Source organism: Chelonoidis abingdonii, chromosome 3, assembly GCF_003597395.2.
Source record: "Chelonoidis abingdonii isolate Lonesome George chromosome 3, CheloAbing_2.0, whole genome shotgun sequence".
Lineage (NCBI taxonomy): Eukaryota > Metazoa > Chordata > Testudines > Testudinidae > Chelonoidis > Chelonoidis abingdonii.
Window position 1 is genome coordinate 137,101,116 of NC_133771.1, and position 26,960 is coordinate 137,128,075.

A 26,960-nucleotide genomic window follows, 5' to 3' on the forward strand; every position below is an offset into this window, starting at 1 on the left:
ATAAAGGATTCCCTCTTGTGTTGTATGTGGTTAGAAGGGAGCCATTTTGTCAATTGTATGGGTCACAGAACCATTGAATCTAAATGTATTAGTGATTACCATCAAAGTACTTAAATGCTGTATCAATAAGGTGCCTCTCATTTAGTTTGTTATAACTTATTCTTGTATTTCGAGAGATGCTGTCACTTGAATTATTTGAAACTGATTAGTATAAGAGATGTTTCTGATGGGCACCCTCTAATTGTAATGTCCTGAGTTATTTAAAAAAAAAACGTTTCCATGAGGGTTTCTGTCCCCTCTGAAGATGAAGTGCTTTGGGGCAAGTTCTGAGAGAACCAGTACCAACCAATGGTCAGACCTAGTTCTTGCTTTTCACCCGTCTTCATGTGCACATGACTCTCTGGCTGTCTTTTAATCAGCTTGTGTATTGCTTTATGTAAACACCTTTTTTTTTCATTGTGGTCTTTTGTATTTGACATGCACTTTGAATACTTCCTTGTTTTGCCGATTAGAGCGTACTCTTCCTTCAGGTTCTTGCAAGAAGGTGTTTAAAAATCCTTTTTAGGCACTATATTTAATAGGACTAGCTGAAAAAATAATCTGTTTTTGTGAAAAATGTTGAAGTTTTGAGACGTTTTTGTTCCACAGTGGAATAATCATAGGTCTTTGAATTTTTTCATGGAAAAAAAAAAAGAATATGAGAGAGAGGAGCGTGAGAGAGAAACACGCTAACCGAACAGCCATAGCTTATCTGGTTAGGGATGTGGAGATCCAGGTTAAGGAACCTAGGTCTCCCATATCCCAGGTGAGTGCCCTAATTGCAAAGCTATTGACTATTCTGAGGTTAGTGGTCTGTGGTCAATTGCCTATCTGGTTTTTGATGAGAAATTCCACATGAATCAGAGAAACTTTCCACAAAAATTTTATCAGAATTATATATTTCCTTGGACTTTTAAGTTTTAACAAATCACATTTTCTGATATAAGTTTTTGTTAAAAATCCTGGCTTGCACTAGCTTTTAAGTTACTCATAGTAACATAAGACAGATCAGGATTTCAGGGAAATGTGATTTCCAAGCTGATGTTGCCACTTTAAGAATAACCCTTTACGGTGGCATGTTTTTAGGTTCTTCACCAGCCAGTTCAGAAACTCTTTCACGCTTGTGAGAGCTGTATGAAATGTCACTAGCAAAAAGCCCAAGAGCATTAGAGTTCTAGGAATCCTGTACAGTTTGTCTTGTGAGAGGTTAATGGAGTATCCAGTGTAAAGGACACATAACCACATTTATGGTTCTAGACTTTAAAATTCTTACACCTAGATGGTTGTGTCTTCATGTTTGTTTTTGCCTAATCATACGTGTGTAAATGGTCATGGAACTTTATGGTTCTGCCATTCTCTTGATATTTACATTTTAAAAGCTAGACTTTTTCAGTGGATGTGGGATTCTTTTCTTAATGTGTTTTTTTTACTTATGTTTTATGAAGCAAAAAAAGCATTCAGAGCACCTAAAAGCATTCATACAACAGGCCCTCTGACTGTTGTCAAAAGGATTTCCTTTTTTAATACTCAATTCCTTCTCTCTTCCCAACTTATGTTGTATTGCATCCATCCTGCACTCATGGTTTTTCTCTCTTTCTGTTTGTTGGTATCATTTGTAATCCAACATTGCTTTTTCATTCTCTTTAATCTTTCATTTGTTTCTCAGCAATCTCTGTGTTATCATAAGCATAATTCCTAATTCTGAACCTTAGAGCCAAAATGTGGGTGCCTGCAGAACTCCAAGCTTAATTACCGCTTGGATCTGATAGCCCTGCCCCAGCCAAAAATTTTCCAGTGTTTTGGGCTCACTCTCGGTCTCCCAAAACCTTCCTGGGGGGACCAAGACTTAGATGTCCTTGAGTCTTACTACACAAAGGGAATAACCCCCTCCCCTTGTCTTCTCTTTACTTCCTCCCCAGGGCTTCCCCTTCGTGGTTATCCTGGAAGATTACTTTTACTTAAACTCCTGAATTACAAAACAAGAGGGCAATTTACCTTCCCCCTATTGTTTTTCTACCTTTGTACTCACAACTTGGAAACTGAAGATTAGAAGCTTGAAGACAGAAAGATCCCTCTCATAGCCGAGAGACAGACAAAAGACACACACAAAGGGGGACACACCCAAACATTCCCTCCCTGAGCTTTTAAAAATCCGGTTTACTGATTGGTCCTCTGGTCAGGTGTTTGGTTCCCTTTGTTAATCCTTTACAGGTAAAAGAAACATTAACCCTTAGCTATCTGTTTATGACAGTGATAGACTCCCGAAATGAAGTCTACTCTTCCTCTGTGGTAGAATATTTTTTGGAAATCGCTACTGGGTAACTATTAGCAATCACTTCATCACAAAGCATATCACCATTGAAGCATTTTTGATGCAATAGATATCCATCTCTGGAACGTTATTAAATGGAACGTTATTGTTGCTATTAAGAGTCATTGATCAGTTTCTGGAGCAAGATTAGCATGTCTAAATATATGTACCTCTTGGATGAGTTCAGTCAAGAATTTCTGAACTAGAAGTAATCCAAGGTTACATTGTCACCCGATGGATAGTTAAATGTATACATATGGCAATTCTTGTGCTGAAACCAGGTAGCTGTAAAAAATAGAATTTGCTTCTTACATATGGCCTAATAGACACACACCATTATCGATTTCTCTTCCAGTAAGATGTGTGGTCCCAGTACCCCTTCAAATCCAATTCTGTCATGGCCAATTCTTGTGTTCATATCTCCGAAGGTAGCAATATGAAGTTGGGGTGATGTATTAGATACAGTGTCATCTAACATGGCATAAAAGCATCTTTTTCAGCATCAGGGCTTGCCTCAAGCAGAGCATACCACATGTCCTACCTTCATACTGAAAATAGCAGCTATCAAGTGTGGAGAATAAACCTGCCAAGTCAATAATACAGATTTTTGTCCTCGAGGACAAAACCAGAGCAACACCAGTGTGCCTATCAGATGTATTGCGGGCATCCAGCAATCAAAAAGTCTGACCCACTATGAATCAGAGCTGTGCTCATGGTTTTCAAATTCCACCCTGTCTCCTGTGTGCTTCTTATCAGCTTTCAACCTTTTTGGTTCTTCAGCCAGGAAAGAATCATAGAATATCAGGGTTGGAAGGGACCTCAGAAGGTAATCTAGTTCAATCCCCTGCTCAAAGAAGGACCAATCCCCAACTAAATCATCCTAGCTAGGGCTTTGTCAAGCCTGACCTTAAAAACCTCTAAGGAAGGAGATTCCACCACCTCCCTAGGGAACCCATTCCAGTGGCTTCACCACCCTGCCTAGTGAAAAAAGTTTTTTCCTAATAGCCAATCTAAACCTCCCCTTCTGCAACTTAACGACCATTACGCCTTGTTCTATCATCTGCTACCGCTGAGAACAGTTTAGATCCATCCTCTTTGGAACCCCTTTCAGGTAGTTGAAAGCAGTTATCAAATCCCCCTCATTCTTCTCTTCTGCAGACTAAACAATCCCAATTCCTTCTGCCTCTCCTCACAAGTCATGTGCTCCAGCCCCCTAAATCATTTTTGTTGCACTCCGTTGGACTCTTTCCAATTTTTCCCACATCCTTCCTGTAGTGTGGGGCCCCAAAACTGGACACAGTACTCCAGATGAGGTCTCACCAATGTCTGAATAGGGGGAAGATCACATCCCTCAATCTGCTGGCAATGCCCCTACTATATACAGCCCAAAATTGCCATTAGCCCTTCTTCGTAACAAGGGCAACATCTGTTTGACTCATATCATTGAGTCATTTTTCTGAAATGACTATTAATTGATAAACATCTTGTGATCCCAATCCTCGATACTTGGATGTCATTTGCTGAAGTGTTTTACCACCTTTCTATTCAGATGCTTTCTCTCCATCTCTGGTATATGTAGATGGAAGTGGAGGATAGCTCAGTGGTTTGAGCAATTGACCTGCTTAAACTCAAGGTTGTGAGTTTCCCAAATCCTTGAGGGGGCCACTTAGGGATCTGGGTCAAATCAGTAGTTGGTTCTGGCTAGTGAAGGCAGGGGGCTGGACTTGAATGACTGTTCAGAGTCCCTTCCAGTTCTATTGAGAGCAGGTATATCTCTATATATTAAATTATAATATTTATTGGTAAGAAGACATCATCACACAGTCTGACTCGTCTGTATGTAGTTAGACTATTTAGTATGAATCCCGAAGTCTGGTTCCGCTGTGAGTTTGCAGAATGAAAACTTGTTAAAATTCATGTCCTGTCTCTTCCGCCCACATCAAAGCCAGAAGAATGTTTTTATAGGAGCCAGCTTATCAGCGCCTATTGGGCCATCCTCCTACTTTATCTCATGGACTCATAGGTCAGAAGGGACCAATATGATTCATCTAGTTGACGCTCCTGCCACAAAGCAGGCCAACAGAACCCTATCTGTCTACTTCTGTACAACCGCTAACCTATGTCCGAGATATTGAAGCCCTTCAAAATTGTGGTTGAAGACCTCAAGCTGCAGGAGAGTCCACCAGCAAGCGACCATGACCCATGCCCCACGCTGCAGAGGAAGGCGAAAAACCTCCAGGGCCTCTGCCAATCTGCCCTGGAGGAAAATTCCTTCCCGACCCCAAATATGGCGATCAGCTAAACCCTGAGCATGTGGGCAAGACTCACCAGCCAGCACTCAGGAAAGGCTTGGGACCTACACTAGGAACAAAGAATCCAGTGGCTTAGTGCATCAATGGTGAAATCGTATGGTGCAGTGCTTTGTGGAAGCCTCTGAAAGACAAGATAAGACGTGTATTTGAGACTCTGTAGGTCCTAATTGGACATCCATTCTCATGACTTCTGCCAGTTACAGAGAAAAATGGAGAATACTGTCAGGATTTTGGTGCCCAAATTATGCATTGGCATGAGCATTTTTGTGAATTAATGAACAGATCCCCACCAAGATGTAAACAACTTAATTCAAAAATGAGTCCAGCAAAAAACAAGCTGGTGATGTGAGAGGAAGTGATGCTTTCAGTCAAACAATTATAAAATGATAAAGCACCTTGTTTTGACAATATTCCATCAGATCTGCTAAAGGTTGATGGCCTGGATTTAGTTCACTGGCTTCATAGAGTTGTTTTAAGAGTTTGGGCAACCGGGTGCATTCCAGAAGATTGGAAAAGGGGCTGCCATCATCCAAAAAAAAAAAGAGGGTCATCAGTTTATTCAAATTGTAGGGAAATAATGCTGCTGTTAGTCCAAGGGAGGATGTTCATGGTCTTACTACTGAACTGACTGATATATTGTGCCAGCCCAAAAAAAGACAATCACTGTGGTTTCCATACAAGTCAATCTAAGAGCCATGCTATATATGTGTGGTGAAGTGAGAATGTTCTTAGTTTTCTCTTGAGTACTGTGTGGGTGCCTCAGTTTCCCCTATACAGTTCTTAAGTCTCTAGGTAGTGGGATAAGGGGATGTGATTGTTGCAGAGCCTGAGAGGGCCAGTGTGATGGTGCCTGCACAGAGAATGGCTGACACCCTGTCTGCTGGCAACTAGTGGCCTGGGCTGCTCCTCTGCAAAGGTGCCAACTGAAGGTGTTGGAGAACAAAGAGATCAGGTGACCACCTGGCCCTGGAAAGAGAAAAAGGCGAGAGGAGGGGCTGGAGAGTTGTCAGTTTGGAGCTGGCTGGGAAAATAGAGGGGAGCCCAGACAGGGCTCTGGCCTCCCTGGCCCTCCAAGACGGACCTGGCTGAGGGGATCCTGTTGTCTGTACCTGCAAGACTGTGTTCCTGTCGACTAAATAAACCTTCTGTTTTACTGGCTGGCTGAGAGTCATGGTGAATCGCAGGAAGCCGAGGGTACAGGGCCTTGTCTCCCCTAAACACTGTGACAATATGCTCTGTAGAATATTACTGAAAAACAAATAGTGACAAAAGAAAGTTTAATATTGTGTTTATAGACTCTGCAGCTGCTTTTGACTTAGTGAACTGATCAGTACTGTGGATCCTATTGTGTCAGTATGGGGTGCCTCAGGACTTGGTGTGCCTATTGAAGAAACTGTACCACAGTACTTTTAGCTGTGTAAGGATCTATGGTTATATTATAGATTAGTTTAAGTAGAAAAAGGAGTACACCAGGGATGCATTCTCTCACCTACATTATTTAAGGTTCAAATAGACTATGTGATGATAAAGGCGATTGAAGCCAAAGTAGGAGGTATGAAGCTTAAATATTCTTCGTTAGAAGATGATGTTTCCTTATTTGGAGAAACTACAAGCTAGTGCTGGAAGAGCTGTGGAAAACTGCAAAATCTGTGGGACTTAAGACCAATAGTGATAAAACCAAAGCTATAAAATGGAAATGAACAACCTACAGGCACTGCATGTAGAAAGCATTGATGTTGAATGGGTGAATAGTTTTCTGGATAGTCAGTTGAGAACAGGATGTTCTATATCCGAAGAAGTTGCACATCAGATCAGTCTTCCGTCAGCTTCATTTCAATGTCTTCAAAGGCTGTTGGGGCAGCAGAATGTATGTGTGATGACCACGAAACAAGTGGTCAACGTGGTAGTGATGACAGCTGTGCTATATGCAGTAGAAACAAGGCTTTTAAAAACTGCTGAGGAGAGGAAACTAGACAGTTTTCAGTGTCAAAGTTACAGCATATTCTTAACATCCAATAGTTTGTCACAAACAAGGAAACACTCAGATGAATCTGGGAAGCTCTAGTTTTGCACCAGGTCAGAACAAGATGAGTGCAAAGATGGGGTCATGTCCAGTGTGCAGAAGAAGGTGTGCTTTTACAGAAGGAAGTAGAGCACTAGGCCGACTACGAATGAGGTTGGAAAATGCATTTCTGAAGGACGTAAGCCTAAAATCTCCCATGCTGCCTATTGCTGAAGGATTTACAAGAGGCCATTCAAGATGGAAGTCCATTCTACATGCAATCATGGCAGCACATAGCCATGTGAATTTGCTGCTGTTGCACCTGAGATGTGTCTGCAAAATGGATATGATTTGCCTTTTCTGTGTGCAAGATACTCATTTATGCATGCAGGCAATAATCATGTAGTCAAGTTAATTGTATTATGTACAACAGATATCTAAGTAAATTTTGCAGGCTTATCTTAAGAGGTCATGTTTGAAAATTTGTCCTTGACAGATGTATTTATTTGGGACAACAGTTTTTCAGTGAGATGTTAAAAATGCACCTGTAATATTTATGGAAAACCCATATATACTTGTATGCATAAATAGACAGAGAAATGCCATTACTCGCTTGCTTGCACAAAAGTAGGGAAATACATATGAAAACATGTCTGCACTATTTGCAGGTTCATTTTGAGAGGCCCATTATAAATTTGGCACTTAATACACTATATTGATTATCTTCGGGCCCAATCACACGAACATTTCTTACTGAGCATAGTGCTTACTACTGTGAAGAGTCCCACTGACTGTAAATTTGAAAGAGCTTCCTGTATAGGAGAGGGGCCAAAGTTGGCATCAAATAGTACAGACTCTGTCTGATCTCTAGTGTGATCTCCAAAAGCCGACAGAAGCCTCAGAAACTGCTCCAGATAATTTCTAAATTTCCTTTCTGAATAATTTTCTCAATGGTGATGGGAAATTGCATTCCTTAGTTTGCCTCCAGCCATTCATCCAAGACAGTGATGAGTGAATATGCTGAAAAATGAAATAGCTGGAGGAAGCCTGAAGCTATACAAGTCATCGTCTTCCTTTTTCCTTTGAGATGCTGTAAAAACAGTCAGTGTTTGATAAAATAAGGGGAATATGGAAAGGGTAAAGGAAAAAACACTCTAGTTTCTTAAATAACGTTGTTTTAAAGATTTAAGACACTGTTTTAATGATGGGCCATCACAACTCCTAGGGTGGCACGGTACATTTCCTTTCAGTCTTCCAGAATTGAATGCCCGGTAGTCACATTAAATATAAATGTTTGTCATTTTTAAAGGGTTGGAAGTGAAGAAGTGCAGTTCTGGCAAAAAAACGAGCAAACGCTTTTGAGTCCTGCTTTCCAAAAGATGATACAGGTTTCAACCACAAAAAGAAACCAGCTTCTTCAAGAAAAGCAATGGTTACAGGTAAGAAGAAAAGTAAAGTTGTGGGAAAAACCACTAGTGGGGGGAAAATGTAGCTTGTAGGCGTTCTTGATTAATTAAACAAACTGATAGTATAGCATACTGCTTCTGTGCAGCAATTAGAGACTTGGCTGTAGTCCAGCTGATTATCTCAGTGATGACTGGCCAGGGGTAGTGTGAATCTCATTACAGACAAAGGGGAGTTGAAGGCTCAGTTGCTCATGTGCATGCTTTAGCTTTCCTCATTATCTTTTAAGTATGCTCTTTATGTTCACAGGCCTGATTTGCTTTCTCTATGCTTCACTGACTTTTAGAAGTTTTTATTTGAAGACAAAAAGGGAGTTTCGAAGAATGCAGTCTCATAGTCACTTCTTTTCAGATTTGATTATCAGTATGTGATTTGCCAGCTTTTGTTCATGAAAGATGATCTGTACATTTTGTAGGGACACAGTGATTGTCATTAAAAAGTCAGCATTTGCCAATAGTAACTATGCACTGATACTTGAGATTACTATGGTCTCCCTCTCCTTTTAGAATAGAAAGCATCTGTGTGGTAATGGTTACAAATGTTAACTGTTTAAATAGCTGCTGCTGTAATGTTTGTGTAAAAATAATCACAAACTCTTCAACTATAGTTTAGATCCTTTCTTCATATCCCCACCGTTCAAAAGGCTCTATTATTTGTTGCCTAAGAATGAAACCCTTTCTTCTGTAATATTCCTGATCAACTTGAGTGATTACACTGAAGAATGAATTATCCTGGAGGGCTAAGTAGAGGCTTGCAGCTATACTCTTCTGATATTTACTTCAGGGATCCTTGTTTATAATTTTTTTCAGTGTCCTGTGGTAGGAAGAGGTGAGGTGAGAAGCATATAAATTAAAGAAACAGGATTTCTTAGATAATAGTGCTAAATTAAGGTCCTTTCTGTCATCTTGCATGGCTGCCCAAGAGGACATTAAAGATCCCATGACACTTCTGGAAAAGAGCAGGAGATAACTGCAGTTTACTAGCCAAAATGTCCATTTTGAGAAAAGTAGGTTTCAGTTCCCCAAGAATGCATGTGAACTATTTTTAAGCGTATAGTAGCTTTCTCTTTTGCTTATGCAGGCTCTGCAATACCAGTATCTAATTAATTGTAATGTAAATGTTCTATGACACCTTGAAAATGAAAACTGTATTATAAAACCAGTTCTGTTCATCTTCCTATACACTCCCTTATAAGTCTCTTACTGCACTCGTTACAATTAGTACATTTTCAAATAATGTGGAGGGCTTTGTATTAAGTGAGGCTAACTAAAATTCTGGCAGTATTCCCAAACCAATAGTACAGAGAAGGAAATGTTCTTTGTGCCCACTAAAAACCTGATTTGAGACTCACAGAAACAAAACTGATGTTTTTGGCCTGCTGACCTTTGTTATCTCCTTGACAAATGCCTGTGGAATGAAACATCAGGTGCTCTGTTCTCTTGTTGCTACTAAGAAAAAAGAAAATATTTGATGCATCTACTGTGCAACATTGCAGTAAGTTGAATTTTTTCAGCTAATCTGGTCCTTTAATATGCAAGAACTGTTTCTTCTTATGCTAAGTAATACAATTAAAAAGTTGGAATAATTTTTACTGTCTGGCAAACTTTAAAATATACCTTTTATAAAGTGAGCATTACTGTCTTACTGAATATTGTTAACATTTAAATTATATACAAAAAACTATATTAAAAGAATGTTAAGCTTGCAAAGTCAAGCTGTCAGAAATTAGGAAATGCTGAATACAAGGTTACCTCTGCAGCCTTAATTCAGCCCTCTTGTGTATATGCATTATTACACAGTCTTTAATTATGTGATCACATACTGTGTTTTTGAGAGGACCCTGGCCTCATTCAGTGCACAGGCTCAACAGTGCTTACTGAATGAGCAGCTATTCAATGTTCCATTTTGTCCTCATTATTCTTCAATGTGTAACCCCAACACACTATTCAAACCCTGCTCTGAATACAGAATTATTAATTTCCTCAGGGGTTTTTCTGTGGTGTTCATCATTAGAATATCTGAGTGCTCCACAAACATTAAAGAATTTATCTTCATAGCACCCCTAGGAGGAAAGGCAGTATTATTCCCATTTTACAGATGAAGAATTAAGACAGAGACATTAATGTCAAAATGCACATTAATTTTCTGTGCCCATTTTGTGATGCCTAGGGCCTGATTTTACAGAGAATGTATCATTTTATAATACTTAATGTGTTCAAAGCACAGCTATCATTGACTTTGTTTTCAGTTATGAGCACTCACCATTTCTGTAAATCAGAGCCCCCAGATGTTAGACACCCAGAAGATGAGAAACTGTGTGGCACAGGCAAGGATAGAATTCAGTTCTCTAGACTAACATTCAGCTGTCTAGACAATGAGATGATTCTTTCTCTTCCATGCAGTCCTCTGCCTTGCTCGCTACCCCACCTTCTGACTTCTGCACCAAATGAGGCAGTGGTGCTAAGTCAACCGCCTGATTAACTATACAGCCCTGATTCCTTCCCAGAGCCCCATCCATCCTGTGCACAAAATGACACGAGTCCTATTGAGAATTAGTGTGTGATCATGTCATTAAAGACTATGATAATGCACAAAGGGCTGAATTAAGTTGGGACAACAGTGCTAGACTTTGCAACCTTGTAATGTTTTATTAATGTAGGGTTTTTAATGTTATTTCTAATGTTTTTTTTTTTTTAAATTGTGGAGTATTGATGCATAGGTGACAGAGTCTTCCTTCTTTCTTTTCCCGTGCCTGACATCACATTGGCAGATGGGAGGAGGAATTGCAGGGAAAGTCTTATCTCAGCTCCTGCAGCCCAGCACTAATGTAGATGGAATGCTTAGTCTAGATGGAATGTTCAGAGAATTTAGCTGCCAAACTCTAACAAGTCTCTACTGAGCATATGCAAACTGAGATTTTTCGTAGGTCCATAACTTGGCCAGATTTCAGCAGATTTTCACAGGGATGGCAAAAGGTATGTCTTTGACACCGGGCTGACCTCCAGCCAAGTTTCAAGTGGCTGCTCCAGAGCATGGAGTGTTAGAGCATCTCAATAAAATGTCTATAAGACATTATTTTACTCATGTTGTTAATTTATTTTCCCCTAACGTTGGGCTGAGAAACCGTGAAACTGTTTTTTGCTGAAAATTTCCAAAAAAATTCAGCCTGAAGCAGACACCCATTATGGAAAATTTCAGCCCAAACAGTCTGTTTGGCAAAGTATTTTCTGTTCCTTATAAAAGTCTTATAATGGAAAGTTCTTGGCTCCTTTAACTATAGACTGCCATCTGCACTGTCTATAATACACTGTATTTTATTAGCAGCAGACTTGTTTTCCTTAACAAGGTTAATGGATAAACTTTGGTCTGTACTCCATGCAGAAAGAAATTGAAGACCTCAGAGCAAGGCTGGCTGTGCTAGAAGCAAAAGATCAGCAGTTAAGAGGAGATATTGAAGAGCAAGATAGGCTTATTCAGTTGCAGGACTGCGAGTTGACTGCCTTGCTTAGCTGTGCATCTTTGAGAGAGCTACAGGAAATAAGCAAGGCCTTAGAGGACACTTTAGCATCGTCATATCAAATTCCATTTAGTTTGGATCTCCCTGAGACCATCAAGAGGTATTTATGCATTTTAATTATTTTCCATTATATTTTCAAAGACATGTTGTAGCTATACTACTGAACCACTGCATCAGCTTCCATTTGTTTTCTCTCATGCTGCTCAAAGGTTACCTGACTCAGAGGGTTGTATATAAAAAAATAAGCCAGATAATCAAAAATATATAGATAGAAAAAAGAAGCCTTGTGCTTGCAATATAAACTTTAAAGGGACAGTGTCAGGAAAAAATTGCGTCTTTTATTTTAAAGCACTGTTTTTAATAATACGGATTATTTTTATACGTCTTTCAGACTGAATAAACTTATTTGCTTCTTACTGTTACAAATTGTTTATTCTTTGCATTTTGTTCAGCTGGGACAATAAACACTTTTTGTTTATACCTGGTTCAATTTCACATTTATCAGTACAAAGTGTTTTGGATTTGCAATAGTGCTTGTTGTTGTTGTTTGTTAATATTCTGACTGTGCCTTGTGTTGTACAGACAAATGTTGACATTGTTTTTCCAAATTCAGTAATACTCAACTGCGCAAACTGAGTTTAGTAACCCTTCTTCCTTCCTTCCTTCCTTCCTTAGTCTTGTTCTGATAATGGCTTTCATGAACAACCTTTCTGGAGGTTTTACCAGGGAATGGCAGCTTTAGTTTGTGGCCACCTGCAGAGGCTGAATTAGCATCTCTCCAAGGCTGCTTTGTCACACTTTTTACCCTATTAGAACTGCCCGCTTTTAGGGTGGGGCTGGCCAGCTGAACAGGCAACCTTAATTCTGGCATTTCCTAACATTTGAGTGCTTGACTTTTTAACATTTAACATTCTTTGAATGTAGTTTTTTTGGATATAATAATACATTCATTAGCTAACCCAAATACACTTGGAATTATATAATCTGATCAAATTGATTTGCACATGGTCAGAGTTTCCAAGGATTGATATAGCCACTCTTTATCAAAAGTAGGGCTGTCAAGCAATTAAAAAAAATTCATCACAATTAATCATGCAATTAAATAATAAATACAGGGCTCACTTTAGTTTTTATTACAAATACACCTCTACCTTGATATAATGCTGCCCTTGGGAGCCAAAAAATCTTACCGCTCTATAGGTGAAACTGTGTTATAATGAACTTAATTTGATCCACTGGAGTGTGCAGACCCGCCCCCCCAGAGCACTGCTTTACTGCGTTATATCCAAATTCTTGTTATATCGGGTGGCGATGTATTTGCATTGTAAAAAACAAAAAGAAATAGTATTTTCAATTCACCTAATATAAATACTGCTGTACAATTTCTTTTTATCATGAAAGTTGAACTTACAAATGTTGAATTATGTACAAAAAAATAACTATTCAAAATTAAAACAATGTGAAACTTTAGAGCCTACAAGTCCACTCAGTCTTACTTTAGCCAGTCACTCAGGCCAGGTCTACACTGCGACTTTAAATCGGTTTAATGGCCGATATACCGATTTAACGCTGTATCCGTTCACACGACGTCATCATTAATATCGAGTTAAACGGCTCCTTAAATCGATTTCGGAACTCCTCCCAAACGAGAGGAGTAGCGCTAAATTCGATAGTGATAACTCGGATTAGGTTCCTGTGGAGGAAATCGACGTTATTGCCTCCGGGCGGCCATCCAGAGTGCAGCACTGGACCGCTCTGGACGAGCAATCTGACTCGGAAGCAGCAGGCAGGTAAACAGGAAAAGCCCCTAGCGAATTTTTTGAATTACATTTCTGCATTGCCAGCGTTGGAGCTCTGATCAGCACGCTGCGATAGCAGTTTTGAATATCGAAAAAAGAGCTGTCAGCATAGCACCGTACGGGAGATACTAGTTGATGTGTTAATGGGAGACAAATATCAGTGTTGTATCAGCTCCTGTGTACAGAGACCGAAATGCAAGGCGTTATGATAAAAAAACTCCAGGTATACACAGCGCATGTTGATGAACCAAGCGTAACGGGAAGCCAGATGACCTGCAATGGAACGCTCGATGAAGGGGAGGAGGGGGTACTGAGGCTCCAGCTTGTCGCCACAGTCATAGCTAGTCGTCTGAAATATATTTGCATCTTGGCTGCTCCGCATTGTCTGTGAGTTCAAACACAAGTGTTGGCTGGCTTTCAGGGACAGCTCCTGCTAGTTTTTTTCCCCCCCACATGGTAAAAAAAAAGGAAAGATTGCTGTTGCTATGGCGTTTGCATCAATGCACTCCTCGCGAAAAAAGGCGCCAAGGGTTGTCCTGCTGCTTCACCATAGGGAGGGGTGAGGCTGTTACCAGCACTAACCCGGGGCAGTGTTTTCTGCCCCATCACGGCACATGTGCTCTCAACATCGGAAGTGGGACTATGGGCTAGCTGAGGAACATGTCTACTCACAGCTGCACGTCTCTTAAATCGATGGTTAGCTTTGGACTATGGACGCAAAATCGATTTGGGGATCCTCACTGTGGAATGGTAACCGTATTTATTAGATCTGTTTTAGTAATGTAAGTAATTAATAATCGTTTGAGTCATGTGACATACCCTTAGACAACAAGTTGCTTCATGCAGGTGATAATACTGCCTGCTTCTTGTTTACAGTGTCACCATGAAAGTGGAAAGGCGTTGCAGCGCATGTTTGTACCTGGCGTCACAATATTTACGGTCCATGCGCTAAAGATTCAGATGTCTTTATGCTTCAACATATTCAAGAGGATATGCATCCATGCTGATGACAGGTTCTGCTCATAAATATCAAAGCAGAGCAGACGGATGCATGTTTATTGTCTGAGTCAGATGCCAGTAGAAGGTTGATTTTCTTTTTGGTGGTTTGGGTCTGTAGTTTCTGCTCTGAGTGTTGCTTTTTTAAGACTTTCAGAAAGTATGCTCCATAGCTCGTCCTCTCAGATTTGGATGGCACGTCAAGAGTCTAAGCCTTGGGTCGAGTGCTGTAGCTTTTTTTAGACATTCACATGGACCTTCCTTGCATTTTGTGAAATCTGCAGGGACTGTATTCATAATCAAACAATGTGCTTGGGTCATCATCAGAGACTGCTGTAACTGAAAATTATGGCAGAATGTGGGTAAAGACGAGCAGGGACGTACGATTCTCTTCAGAGAGTTTGGAGACAAATTAATTAACGCACTTTTTGTTAACAAACAGCATTGCATGAAAGCATGTTCCCAGAATGGGTGCAAGAGTGTGAAGGGGAATATGAATGTTTAGCATTGGCACATAAATACCAGGAGGTGCAAAAGGTGCCATGCATGGCACTTTCAGGTGACATGGTAATGCGACAGGAGCAGCAGTACTCCGCAAAATCAACACGTAGTTCCTTATGGATTGATGAAGAATCAAGAAGTAGGACTCAGTGGACTTGTAGGCTCCAAAGTTTATGGTTGTTTTGTTTTTGAGTGCAGAGTGTAAAAAAATTACATCTTGTATAAATTATCTTTCACAATAAGAGATTGCCTGCATACATTGTATGAGGTGAATTGAAAATAACTATTTCTTTTTTTAATATTGTACAGTGCAAATATTTGTAATAATAAAAGTGAGCACTGTACACTTTGATTCTGTGTTATAGTAGAAATCAATATTATTTGAAAATGTAGAAAAAATCCAAAATATTATATACATTTCAGTTGGTACTGTTAACGTGAGATTTATTTGCATTCATTTTTTTAAATCTCAGTTAATTTTTTTTTGAGTTAACTGCGATTAATCGATAGCCCTGGATAAGTAGATATTTGACAAGATCTTTATCAGTTGTTTAAATTCTTTCCCTTTTTGTTTTGTTCAAAGACACATTACAAAAGCATTTTCATGTCCCTCAGCCTATTAATGAATCATATCATCATTGCACATGCTCCTTATTTCTAGTGCATACTTCTTCCTGCACGGCAATGTGGTAAGTAATGTTATTCCTTCATGCTCAAAATATGTGCTACGGCCATAGTACGAAGATTAAAAAGATAGCTTGCTGTCCATCTAAATAGAGACATTTGAGTGATATGAAAACATGAGAAGGAGAGAGGGAAGAAGGGTGCATCTTGGGATGCATAATTTTGTTAGTTTTCAGAGTAGCACCGTGTTAGTCTGGTATCTGCATAAAGAACAGGAGTACTTGTCACCTTAAGACTAACAAATTTTTTTGAACATAACTTCAGTGGGCTACAGCCCACTTCATTGATGCATAGACTCGGAACATACAGCAAGAAGATATTTAACATACAGAGGAATGAATAAGGTGGAAGTGCATACCACTGTAAGCGGCTAATCAACTGAGATGGCTATCATCATATAGGAGAGAGAAAAACTTTGAAGTGATAAATTGAGATGACCATAGAAGGTGTGAGGATACATAATGGGAAAAAGATTCAATAGTAGTTATGTCCTAACATTCCCAATTTTCTGTTCAACCTAAGTTATTGTATCTAATTTGCATATTCTTTCAAGAATCAGCGTGTCTCTTTGGAGTCTGTTTTTGAAGTTTTAGCCTCTGTAACAGTCAGTGACAGACTTGAAGGTGGCAATTTTACAGCAAAAATTCAAAAACAGACTCCAAAGAGAGGTGGCTGCTTCCACCTTTTCATATTCTCTGTATGTATAAATATCTTCTTGTTGTATGTTCCAGTCTATGCATCTGATGAAGTGGGCTGTAGCCCACGAAAGCTTATGCTCAAATAAATTTGTTAGTCTCTAAGGTGCCACAGTACTTCGATTATTTTGTTAGGTGCACAGCCTGGTGGCTTCTCTAAATGTAAATACAGGAGTAGACACATATTGGGTCACATTTTCAAACATTGCCAAGTCCCATTTACAAAAGAGACTTGAGTCACTTCACTGAATATTTATGAGACTTAAGCTCCCAAGTCTCTTTTGAAAATGTTACCCGCTGTCTTTATATGCCAGCAGGATCTTAGAAAAGAATCCTGTTTATCATTACTTTATTTTCTATATGATCATCTATATACATTTTTATCTCCTCTTCCTTTTTACCCTTCACATTTGCTGGGTTTATTTTGGTTTTATTAATATTAATGAGGTGTTGCTGTTTGTATATGCTAATTTATTTTAAAAATTTTCAGAAGAACGTCCAAAAAAAGATTCATCTCTGAAATTTTAATCTAGAATGTGGGCAATGGTAACTTGAATTATTTTGTTGTTCTGTAGCTCCCATGCCTGTTTTTATGCTATGTGAAAATTTGTGTCTATTGTCTTGCAGTTTGGTGGCCTAGCAGTTGCCAGAGACCATGCTTTGATTCCAGTACCTTCTGTTATTTTTGGATTTGGTTACAGGAGCATATTCAGTCTTCTTTTTCTTCTTTCTTACACTGTCAATAAGTGATTTTAATTATACTTGACATGTCCTATCTTGAAAGTTCTTTAAAAATGTATAAACAAAATAATGACAGATTGTTAGACCACTATATGAGTAAGTAGGAACTCTTGCAATGGGGTCTCATGGTACCAGCATCATAAGTAAAGTTTCTGCTTTAGGGAAAAAATGTGTGTAGGGAACATCATTGGTAATGGGCTCAGAAATAACATAAGTTAACTTGCTGCTGTATACCTTCTCTGTCATGGTTTCTTTTCCCCTCCTGTTCCCCCGTGAAAACAATATGGTGTTTTTCCACCTAATTTAGATTATAAGCTTTTGGGAACAGGAACTTGACGGATTTTGTGTCAACAAAGATCATGCAGACTTACGGTACTACATAAATAAGAATAATGGATCCAAATCCTGCACTCAGCCCCTTTGCTCAAACCATGTTATGTGTGCTGGCACCTCTGTGTGGCTTGAGTGGGAATGCAATCTCCTCTCCAAGTTACTTAACTGCTGAGGTTGTCTCTGGCTTAAGTAGACTTTGCCTTGGTCTATACTACGCATTTAAACCTATTTTAGCTTTTAATAAAGCAGATTTAATGCTGCACCCGTCCACACAACGAGGCCCTTTATATCGATATAAAGGGCTCTTTAAACCGGTTTCTGTACTCTTCCCCGACGAGAGGAGTAGCGCTGAAATTGGTATTACCATATTGGATTAGGGTTAGCGTCGCCGCAAATCGATGGTATTGGCCTCTGGATGGTATCCCACAGTGCACCATTATGACCGCTCTGGACAGCAATCTGAACTCGGATGCACTGGCCAGGTAGACAGGAAAAGGCCCGCAAACCTTTTGAATTTCATTTCCTGTTTGGCCAGCGTGGAGCGCTCACCAGCACAGGTGACCACGCAGAGCTCATCAGCACAGGTAACAATGCAGTCTCCTGAGAATCGAAAAAGAGCTCCAGCATGGACGATGGGAGATACTGGATTGATCGCTATATGGGGAGAGGATTCTGTTGCTACAGAAGCTCCGTACAAAGACAAATGAAAAACTTGAAAAAATTCCAAGGCTTCCAGAACTCGCCGTACTCGTGGTACGGTCGGCGCTTGGCCGGGGCATGACGGATTGCCTGATTAAAGCGCCGTGCTTTGGCTGTTCGATAGTTTATGTTCATTTGTATGGATAAGGGAAGTAAGTATGGTGTTTTGGGAGGCCAGAGAGGAGGAGGATGCAGTGGTTTAAGTTAGCATATCAAGGGTCCTGAAGAAAAGAGATTTGGTTTGTCTGGAGGAAAAAAAACAAAACATGTATCTTGACAATTAAAAAGAAGGGAGAAGCAGCAGAGTATACTGATGTATGAAATAGAGAACGGGGATGAGTGAAGAATAACAACTGAAATTGTGGGTTTGTGGCAGAAGGATGGTGGTGCTGTCCAACAAGTGTAGAGAAGAAGGCGGAACAGTTTGGGAAAGGAGAAGATCAGATCTATTTTGACCAAGTTACACCATAGTCGTTTAAATTATGCAGTTCCAAGAATGCTGATGCAGATGAAGAGCTGAGATATGAGATGGATGGAAGGAAAAGTTACTTTGGAGCATTATCCTGTAAGCTCCAACAATTGAGATGACTCCTCGTACTCTGCCAACTGATACCATTATAGTATGTGCGAATTTAGCCTGTATTCCAGCTTTACAGAGTCTTGCGTTAATTTCTTAGTAAGAGGCCCAGTCAGAATCTGTAAGACAACTGGAGGACCCTGTCATCTGTTTATGTGGGGAAAAAAGTAAGGATTGGAGGTCCGTACCTCGTTTTTATTCTTTTAATGTATACAAAGATTATATTGGTAGTGAATGTGCTCTCTTATAGCACTAAGAAATATTCTATATCCATTTTAACTGACAGCCTGCATGTATCGAGTTTCTAAATATTTAGAGATTTGGGAATATTTAATGTGGTGCCGAAGCTGGAAGGGCAGAAAAGTGGTTCACTTTTCAAGGGTGTTGAAATATGTCGATTATAGTTTATTTATTCAATGAAATCAGAAATGTTTAGCAGAGGGCATAGATGTTTGTAGTGAAGAAAGATGATTTGACCTGCCTGCGCTCTTTATACTTGGAGGCCCCTTGTGAAGCATTCACAGCATTTTTGTTTCCTGTAAGCGTCTGGCTTACCAGTTAATTTTCCTCAGTTTCATCTCTTTTCTGGCTTAACAAATGAAGGAAAGGAGTAACATTTGACATGAGATGAATCTGGTCGCAACTTTTATTACTTAGATATTTGGGACTGATCTAGTCTAGATGAAAAGTGTACAGTGCAGGTACCCATGTATATTCATACTTACATGGGGGTTTTACCAGCATAATGCCACAAGCTAAATATATAAGACCAAAACCTCGGTATTCTTTACTACCTAAAGGGAGGGAAGTGGGTGTCAACCTCACAGCTGCCGCACATGCAAAAGAGAGGGTTTAAGGCACAGGAACTGTCCTTATTAAACCCTTCATCTCCAGGGGATGAATCCGCGGTTTCATGCTCCCGCAATCCCAAGCCATAAACACAGTTCCCCTTCATCAAGGAGAGCCGCCATACCTGTGACCGGCGTAGGGTTTTGAGCGCAAGGCGAACGCAATTTTGCCGCTTGACGTCCAGCGCGTGGTCCCACGGCTCCGGTGGATGCTGCCTGGGTGGTGCATGGGGCGGTCCATCAGGAAGCGGGTGCGCGAGCAGGAGAACATTAGGCCTTGAAGGCAATCACTGCGCGTGAGCAGCTCCAGGAGACGCTAGCCCTGCCGCCCACCCTCCGGCGGGCCTCTGACCAGAGACCTGGGGCTGCGCTCCCTAGCAGAGGGCTGATACATTTAAAAAAAAACTTTGGGGTGTTTTTGGCACCAGTCCCAACTCGCGCCTAGGCATACCGCTAGTTCGCCTAAATGTTGACGGCCCGGCATACCTTCCTCGTCTCACTCTGCCCTGTCTTCAAGCCTGTTAAGGTGCAGGAGTTATTTTGCATTTCTCCTCCCTCAATAGACCTGCCTCTAGAGCATACATGCGACAAATGCACCAACGTTATTTTCTCGTAGCCAGTTGTGTGTTTATGAGGAAGAATGTGTGTTATGAACAATGCAAATAGTAGGTCTGTGTGTATAATGAAATATTTTAAATGAAATGCTATCTGGCTATAAGTGTTCATGGAAGGAAAAAGAGAGAGAGAAAAAAACAAACAACCAACAGATGCAAACCTTTGTTTGTGACTTAAACCACGCAGGAAATATAAGGTTACACAAATTGTATACATATTCAGTTGCATACTGCTTGATCCATACTAAGTTTAATAAATATACTTCTTTTTTAAAAAATATTTTCCTTTTTTTGCGAATTACATGCATTTCTGACTAAATTACTACAACTACTATACTTTGTTTCTTCTTGAATAAACACCCATCAGGGAATGCAATAGTCTAGAGCAGCTATAATAATGTGGCTTGCTCTGTTAAAACCATTTAAAAACTAACATTTATTCCCAGTCCAAGTATTTTTTTCTAGACTCTTCTACAGTATAAGTAAAACACCTTATGTTGAGTGAAACACACTAATACAAATGAACAAAGTGTGTCCAACATATAACGAGCAGATGCAGAGATTCCACATGCTCAGATACGAATTTTAGCTTCCTCTCCTAGAGGAATTTCTGTCTACATTTGGCTATGTTTCCAGACTGAAGAGAAAATAGTAACTCCATATGGGGTAACTGAAATAGCTAGTGATGATTTAAACCAACAGAAAAGAGAACAGTTCGTTTCTTTTCTCTTTGGTGCCAAAAATATGTGAAGCGCAGCATTTAGATTGTCTGCAGAAGTTGTTTGATATTTATATCAAATACGAACATGGTAAAGTATTTGCAAGATTTTAACAAAAATTTTAGTAGGTGGGCTTTACATTTTTTTTAAAAAAAATACTACTGTTAGAGAAAGTAATAGAATGGGGTTTTTGGGTTTTTTGCCTTTCCTGACAACGAATAATAAATTAAAGATTGCCTTTTTGAAGTGTGTGATTTAGTTTGCCATGACAACACAAATAAAAAATGTAAAATAGAAATGTGGATAAGCAGAATAAGTCAGCATTTTCAAAATTTTTATTTTTTTCTGTCGAATGTTTATACAGGTGTTTTAGTACCCTGGAGAGCATTTAGCTTGCCAAAAAAAGATGAGGTTTTTGGGTATTCTTATGGTTAAGCTTAGCTCTGGCAGTCTCATAAACTGCATACTTTTTTAGAAAACCAGATCTCACAATTATTTCTCTCTCCAATGAAGGCCTCAAGGCAATTCAACAACCTGTGATGATCAATAAACAAGTAATTAGAACCTTGTACCACAACACCTCCTTCGCATTTTTCTCCTCATGATATTATAGTTGTGAAGTGTTTTAATTAGATATAATATGCTAAAGAGTGTATTATAATAAATATATACATTTAAACAATGGTAATATATATTCTAATTAGCTAAGGACTTTGGCAATCGGAGTTACAGGTTTCTTGTTTTTTAGTAGGAAATTCAGAGGCTGATGTGTATCAACATATACTAAAGTCCTAAATATAAATTTCGGGTATTAGTTATTTATTATTGACACACACACGCACTGCCAGAATACACAACTAAATTATTTCCGGTGCATGATGCTTATAACCCCCTTATGGAGACACAGCCTAGACTGACAGAAGGGGTTTTCTTCTTTTTCATTGTGTAGAAGGGTTTGTCCCTTGGTATAAGGAAAGGAGTATCCATGGGTGTTGGAAAGGGGTCTCCCATTTGGTTGTAGGAACCACATCTGGCCAACATAGTTTCGCATTGCCACACAGTCCAGCTTTGCTACTGCAGAATATACCTTCTAAAAGTTTGATCTTTGTTTTTCTGAGTGGGCTTGATTTGTTATTAATCAACTGAACTTGAAAGTTTTCTTCCCTTATTACAAGAGGTCAAGTCTAAAAAATTTTTTATCTGGTCTTTTGCAACTAAATCCCAATTGCACCACATAATTTGCACGTAGGGATAATACTGAAAAATACAATATAATCTGGGTTATGCCCTTTCAAGGGAAAATGGGACATTAAGGCAACCAACTGTCATCTTGAAGTAACTAATTTTTCCTTTGTAGAAGGAATCCTGATATGCTGATGCTCTACATACAATGGTGGTTTATTTGGTATATTGCTCTTGATTACATTTAGGAGACAAAAATCAGTAATTCAGTTAATAAAAATGTTTGCCAGTATACATAACTATTGTATAAAATGTTGGAGCGCTGCTTATTGGTACCGATCTGTGACAAGATGACAAATCATATCCATGTATGTGAGCGAGTACAGTGTTATTACAGTATTGATTTTCCAATTACAAAAGTAATTGTAACTCGGCTGTGGCCATTTCTATTCTATGTGCATTGGATGGAGTGGGTGGGCAATCTCTGCCTTGTCCCACCCCATCACCTCCGCGGTGTGCAGGGATGGTAAGTCGACTGGCATTCTGGGTGGTGTGAACTCACCATCAGAGATGCCACTGCCATTGGGGGTCTGGTCAAGCTGTACTTCCTCTGTCAAAGCGAGACAAGCACTTCTGTCCCAACAAAGAACTGTGCTCTCGTTTCAATCTCTGCAATCCTGATATAGTTTGTCCTTGGCTATAAAGCCATTGAGTAATAGCTGATGTGAGGACTAGATTTTTGCTCGGACTTCTGTATCCACTGATGTTACAGCTAACTCTTTTCTCGGGGGTTGACGAAGAATTTTTCACTTGACCCTGTGAGTCTTTGTGTGCCTTTTTTATTTTTGTTTTGTTTCATAATTTAGTTGTTGGTTGACCTTCCTTGGAGCATATTGGGCATGTAGTTGCAGAATAATAGGCAAAGGGTGCCATAGTGGGTATTTCATTGATTGTTGCACTGCTTAACTTTGGGCAGGCATTCAACTTTGAAGGAGTCTGAAGCTGGTAATGGTGTAAATGTTAGCCATAGTTTTAGGCCGCCAAAAACAAGAGGACAAGACTGGGAGATTGGATGATGCAGAAGGCTCTTCTTACAGGCCATAGGATGGCAATATTGGTAGTTTGTGCCAAATTTTTAATGGAGGAAGAGACTGAGGAATTTTGTACAAGTTATCTCATTGCAAATTCAGCCCATCTGAGATGTGTTGTTTATTGTATGGACGAAGCTATTTTTTTGGATATGTGAGGAGTAACACATTGGAACTAGTTTGATAATTGGGGAAAGGGTGTTGAATTTGTTTTGTTTAGAGATAAATACAAGTACAGTCGCTACTTTATCTCTACTCTAGTGTAAAGTAAATTATTCTTGCTGAATGTCAGCTACACTATACCATTAAAAGTGACCCAGAAAAACAGCCATGAATGTATTAAAGATCTTTTGAATAAAGAAGAGGCAAGCTGTAATTATCACAAACAGAATTGAAGCTTCTATCTGAGGCAAGATATGACTAGCAGCAGACCCAGACAAGGTGTGATAATTGGCTAGAACTGTTACAAAACACCAAGAATAGCTATAACATAAAACGTAGGACGCGATTCAGTAAAACCAGACTGCTAAACTGCCTACCTCCTATTCTTTCACTTTGATTTAAATTTTAACCTTATCGTGAAAAAAACGATAAAGAAAAAAGCTTGGGCTTACAAATGAATTTTTTTTTTTCTCTTATTGAAAAATTGGAGTAGATCATCGGGAAAGAATGCAAGAAACAGCAGAGTGCATTGTGTCAACTCTTTACAGCTGTTGAGATAAAGTACAAATTGAGTTCACTGAGTTTTCAGTTTGTATGTTTTGCATTTATTTAAAAATGGCTGTAATGGTATATTTTTTGTTATTTTAAATATTTTTTATTATGGCATTGTATATTTCAGATATCTACTCCTAGTGTCTTTTTGGTAATGTTTGATAGTTACCAATAGATTTTTTGTTTAAGTTGAAAGCACAATTGCAGCTTTAGACACATTTTGACAGAATAAAAAATAATGGAGGAGGGAAGAGTAAAAAATCATGTTTTCTGAGACGAGTAAATGCTGATGCCGAGTGCCCTTTGGAGGCAGGTAAGGCCTGGCATAAAATATGTCTACTCATTTGTTTCCTTCACTGGAGTTTACTTTTTTTGGCTTTGCTACATAATAAAGCTATATTGGAATTTCCGTGTGCTCGGACGGACTCTGCAGGGCTAATGAGACTGTTAGGTGAACCTGCCCAGGAAGTGTGGAGAATGCCTCAATAAATTCTGTGGCTTCTGCACTTCTTGGGAGTTGACTATTATTTGTCTTGAACTGAACAGTGTGATCACCAGTGGGTATGGCTTATGAATCTTAATTTTTCTCCTATTTTGCAGATCTTTGTAAAATATAGACAAGTGGACTTCGGTCTAAATGTTTTATAATATAACAGACCAACATAATTTTTTACGTCACTTTCATTAAATGAGGCGGAGGATTTTTATTTTACATAATTTTTTTGTAAATAAAAACCTTTTTGTAGACCAGTTTCAAATGAATTCTGACTGTGAAGGGTGCAGTGGGTGCCTATAGATCGAATAACAGTTTCAGCTTCCCTGGGAATCCCTAAAGCATTAATTTCTCTTTGGAAACTAGGCAGGTGACACTACATGTGGAGCGGAACAGTTAGCCCAAGCGGGTGAATCTCCATAACTTCCGAAAAATTGATGCTAATAGCTTAAAGGTAGGTTTGTAGTGCTCTAGACATTGCCTCCTGACGCATTCTAGTGGGGAACTGCCATATGGCAGTCTGGATTGGCATAAGTCATGGCTCTATCCCTTGGGGAGGAGATTGGTGTTTGAATACATAACTGTTATGTGACTACCTAGAGGAAAATCTTGTAGATTAATGAGGATCTCAGGATCATACAGTTTCTTCCAGCTACAGAGTAATTGTCTATGAAGGTTCGGGGGCTCAGCCACAATTAAGCTAACCAGCATTACTTCATAATAACTCACTTAAAATAACTATTTAATTAAGAGATATTGTGGATGCTTTAAACTAGATTAAATAGTAAAAGACACCAATTTCCCTTATTCACATGACAGACTATGTCAAAGAATCAGCATTTAACTAAAGCATATTTATCTGATATTCCTACTACTAGTGTAATGGTAGGATTGTCAACTTTCCAATCAGACAACAACCGAACTTTGCCCACTCCTGCCCTCACCCTTCCTAAAGGCTCACCCTGCCTGCCCTTCTCTGAGGCCCCCACTCCCCTGTGCCTCCGCATTCACTGCTCTACTCCACCTCCTCATCTCATTAGGCGGGGCAAGGGGGTTGGGGGGGGTGCAGGAGAGAGTGAGGGCTCCAGTGGGGGTGTGGGCTCCTGGGTGGGGTGGGCATAAGGGCTTAGGGTGAAGAGGAGGAGAGTGAGGTGTTGTGTGTGGAGAGGGAGCGGGCTCCGGGAGGGAGTTTGAGTGTGGGAGGGGGTAATGGGTCTGGGCTTGGGGTTGCGGACTCTGGGTGGAAGCTTGGAGGATAAGGGGTTTGTGGTGCAGGAGGGAGGTTTGGCTGGGGCTAGAGGGATTGGAGTGCAGAGTGCACGATGGCTTGGGCAGGGTTGGGGTGGGGAAGGCGTTGTGAGCTCTGGGAGAATTAGGGTTGGGGCCAAAGGGTTGCAGTGTGCGAGTGGAGCTCAGCGTTAAGGGCGGGGTGGTTGGGTTCAGGATTGGTGCTGCTCATGAGAGGGAGTTTGAGTATCAGGGGGCTCACACGCTGGGGGCAGGGGTTTGGGGTGGGAGGGACTATAAGGTCCAGATGGGGTGTGGATTCTGGGTGAGGTGGATGAGGGGTTGAGGTGCGGAGGGGGCTCAGGCTTGGGGACGGGGTGTGCGTCTGTCTGGGGTGTGGAAATCTGGGGTGAGGCTGCGGATGAGAGTTGGGGATTCCGGAGGGACTTCTGGGCTAACGATCAAAGGTTGGATGAGAAGTGGGAGTTAGGGTGTGTGGAGGGGTGAGTGCTTTGAGTGGGATGGGGTAAGGCTGGGATAGGGAAGTTTGGGGTGGGGGAGGGGGTGCAGCTCCAAGGGACGCAAGGGCTGGGCAAGGGGTTGGGGTGCAGACTCTGGGAGGGAGTTTTGTGCAGGCTGGGGCTCAGGCTGGGGTAAAGGGGGTATGAGGGTGCGGGAGGGGAAATGGGCTTCAGGGAGTGGGGTCTGACCTGAGGCAGGAATTTGTTGTGGGTGGGGTTTGGGCCTCTTCCCTCCCAGGTCGGCGGTGCTTACCTGTCAGCAGCTCCCAAGTCCATGGTGCAGGGGGTGAGGCAGGCCTCCCTGATGCCGCCCCTGCATCTGAAGCTGGACTGCTGGCACTTTGGAGCCACGCAGATACAGGGCGGATGCAGGACCTGCCTTCACCCCACTGCACATTACTGGGTAGTGCTGACTTAGGTAAGCACCGGACGGATGCCAAACCCACAACCCAAACTTCTGCCTCAGGTCAGAAACCTCCTGAAGCCATTTCCCTCCCGCACTCACCCCTACCCCACCTGAGCCCATCCTGCACAAATCCTCCAGTCTGCACCAACCCTGCCCAGCCCTGCGTCCCCTGAGCCTGCCCCAATGTCCCAACACCCAACTCCTATCCAGATCCAGTAGCCCTTAACCCATCCACACTCAAGCCGCACCCTCCACATCACCCTAACCCACTTGCACTCAAACTTGCCTAGCCAGAGTCGCCCCGGAATTCCCCAACCCTCATCCGCAGCCTACCAGATTCCCACCCCAGAGAGAGGGAAGGAGAGCCTGCGGTTCGGCGTAGGGGGAACGAACAAGGTCGCTGGAGGAATCAGGGGGTATGTGCGAGGCCCGAGTAGAGGTGGCAGGAGGAGGAACTAGGGAGGTGCTGGCACCGAGT

At 40.7% G+C, this 26,960-nt stretch overlaps 1 protein-coding gene across 1 annotated transcript in view; it reads left to right on the plus strand.

Annotated features, from left to right (window-relative positions):
- DISC1 (DISC1 scaffold protein) overlaps window positions 1-26,960 on the plus strand; it is a 399,613-nt gene that overhangs the window by 107,637 nt on the left and 265,016 nt on the right. The window contains 2 exon segments of the mRNA XM_075064148.1: window positions 7,974-8,103; window positions 11,510-11,745. Of these exon segments, the coding sequence (XP_074920249.1) occupies window positions 7,974-8,103; window positions 11,510-11,745 (366 nt within the window).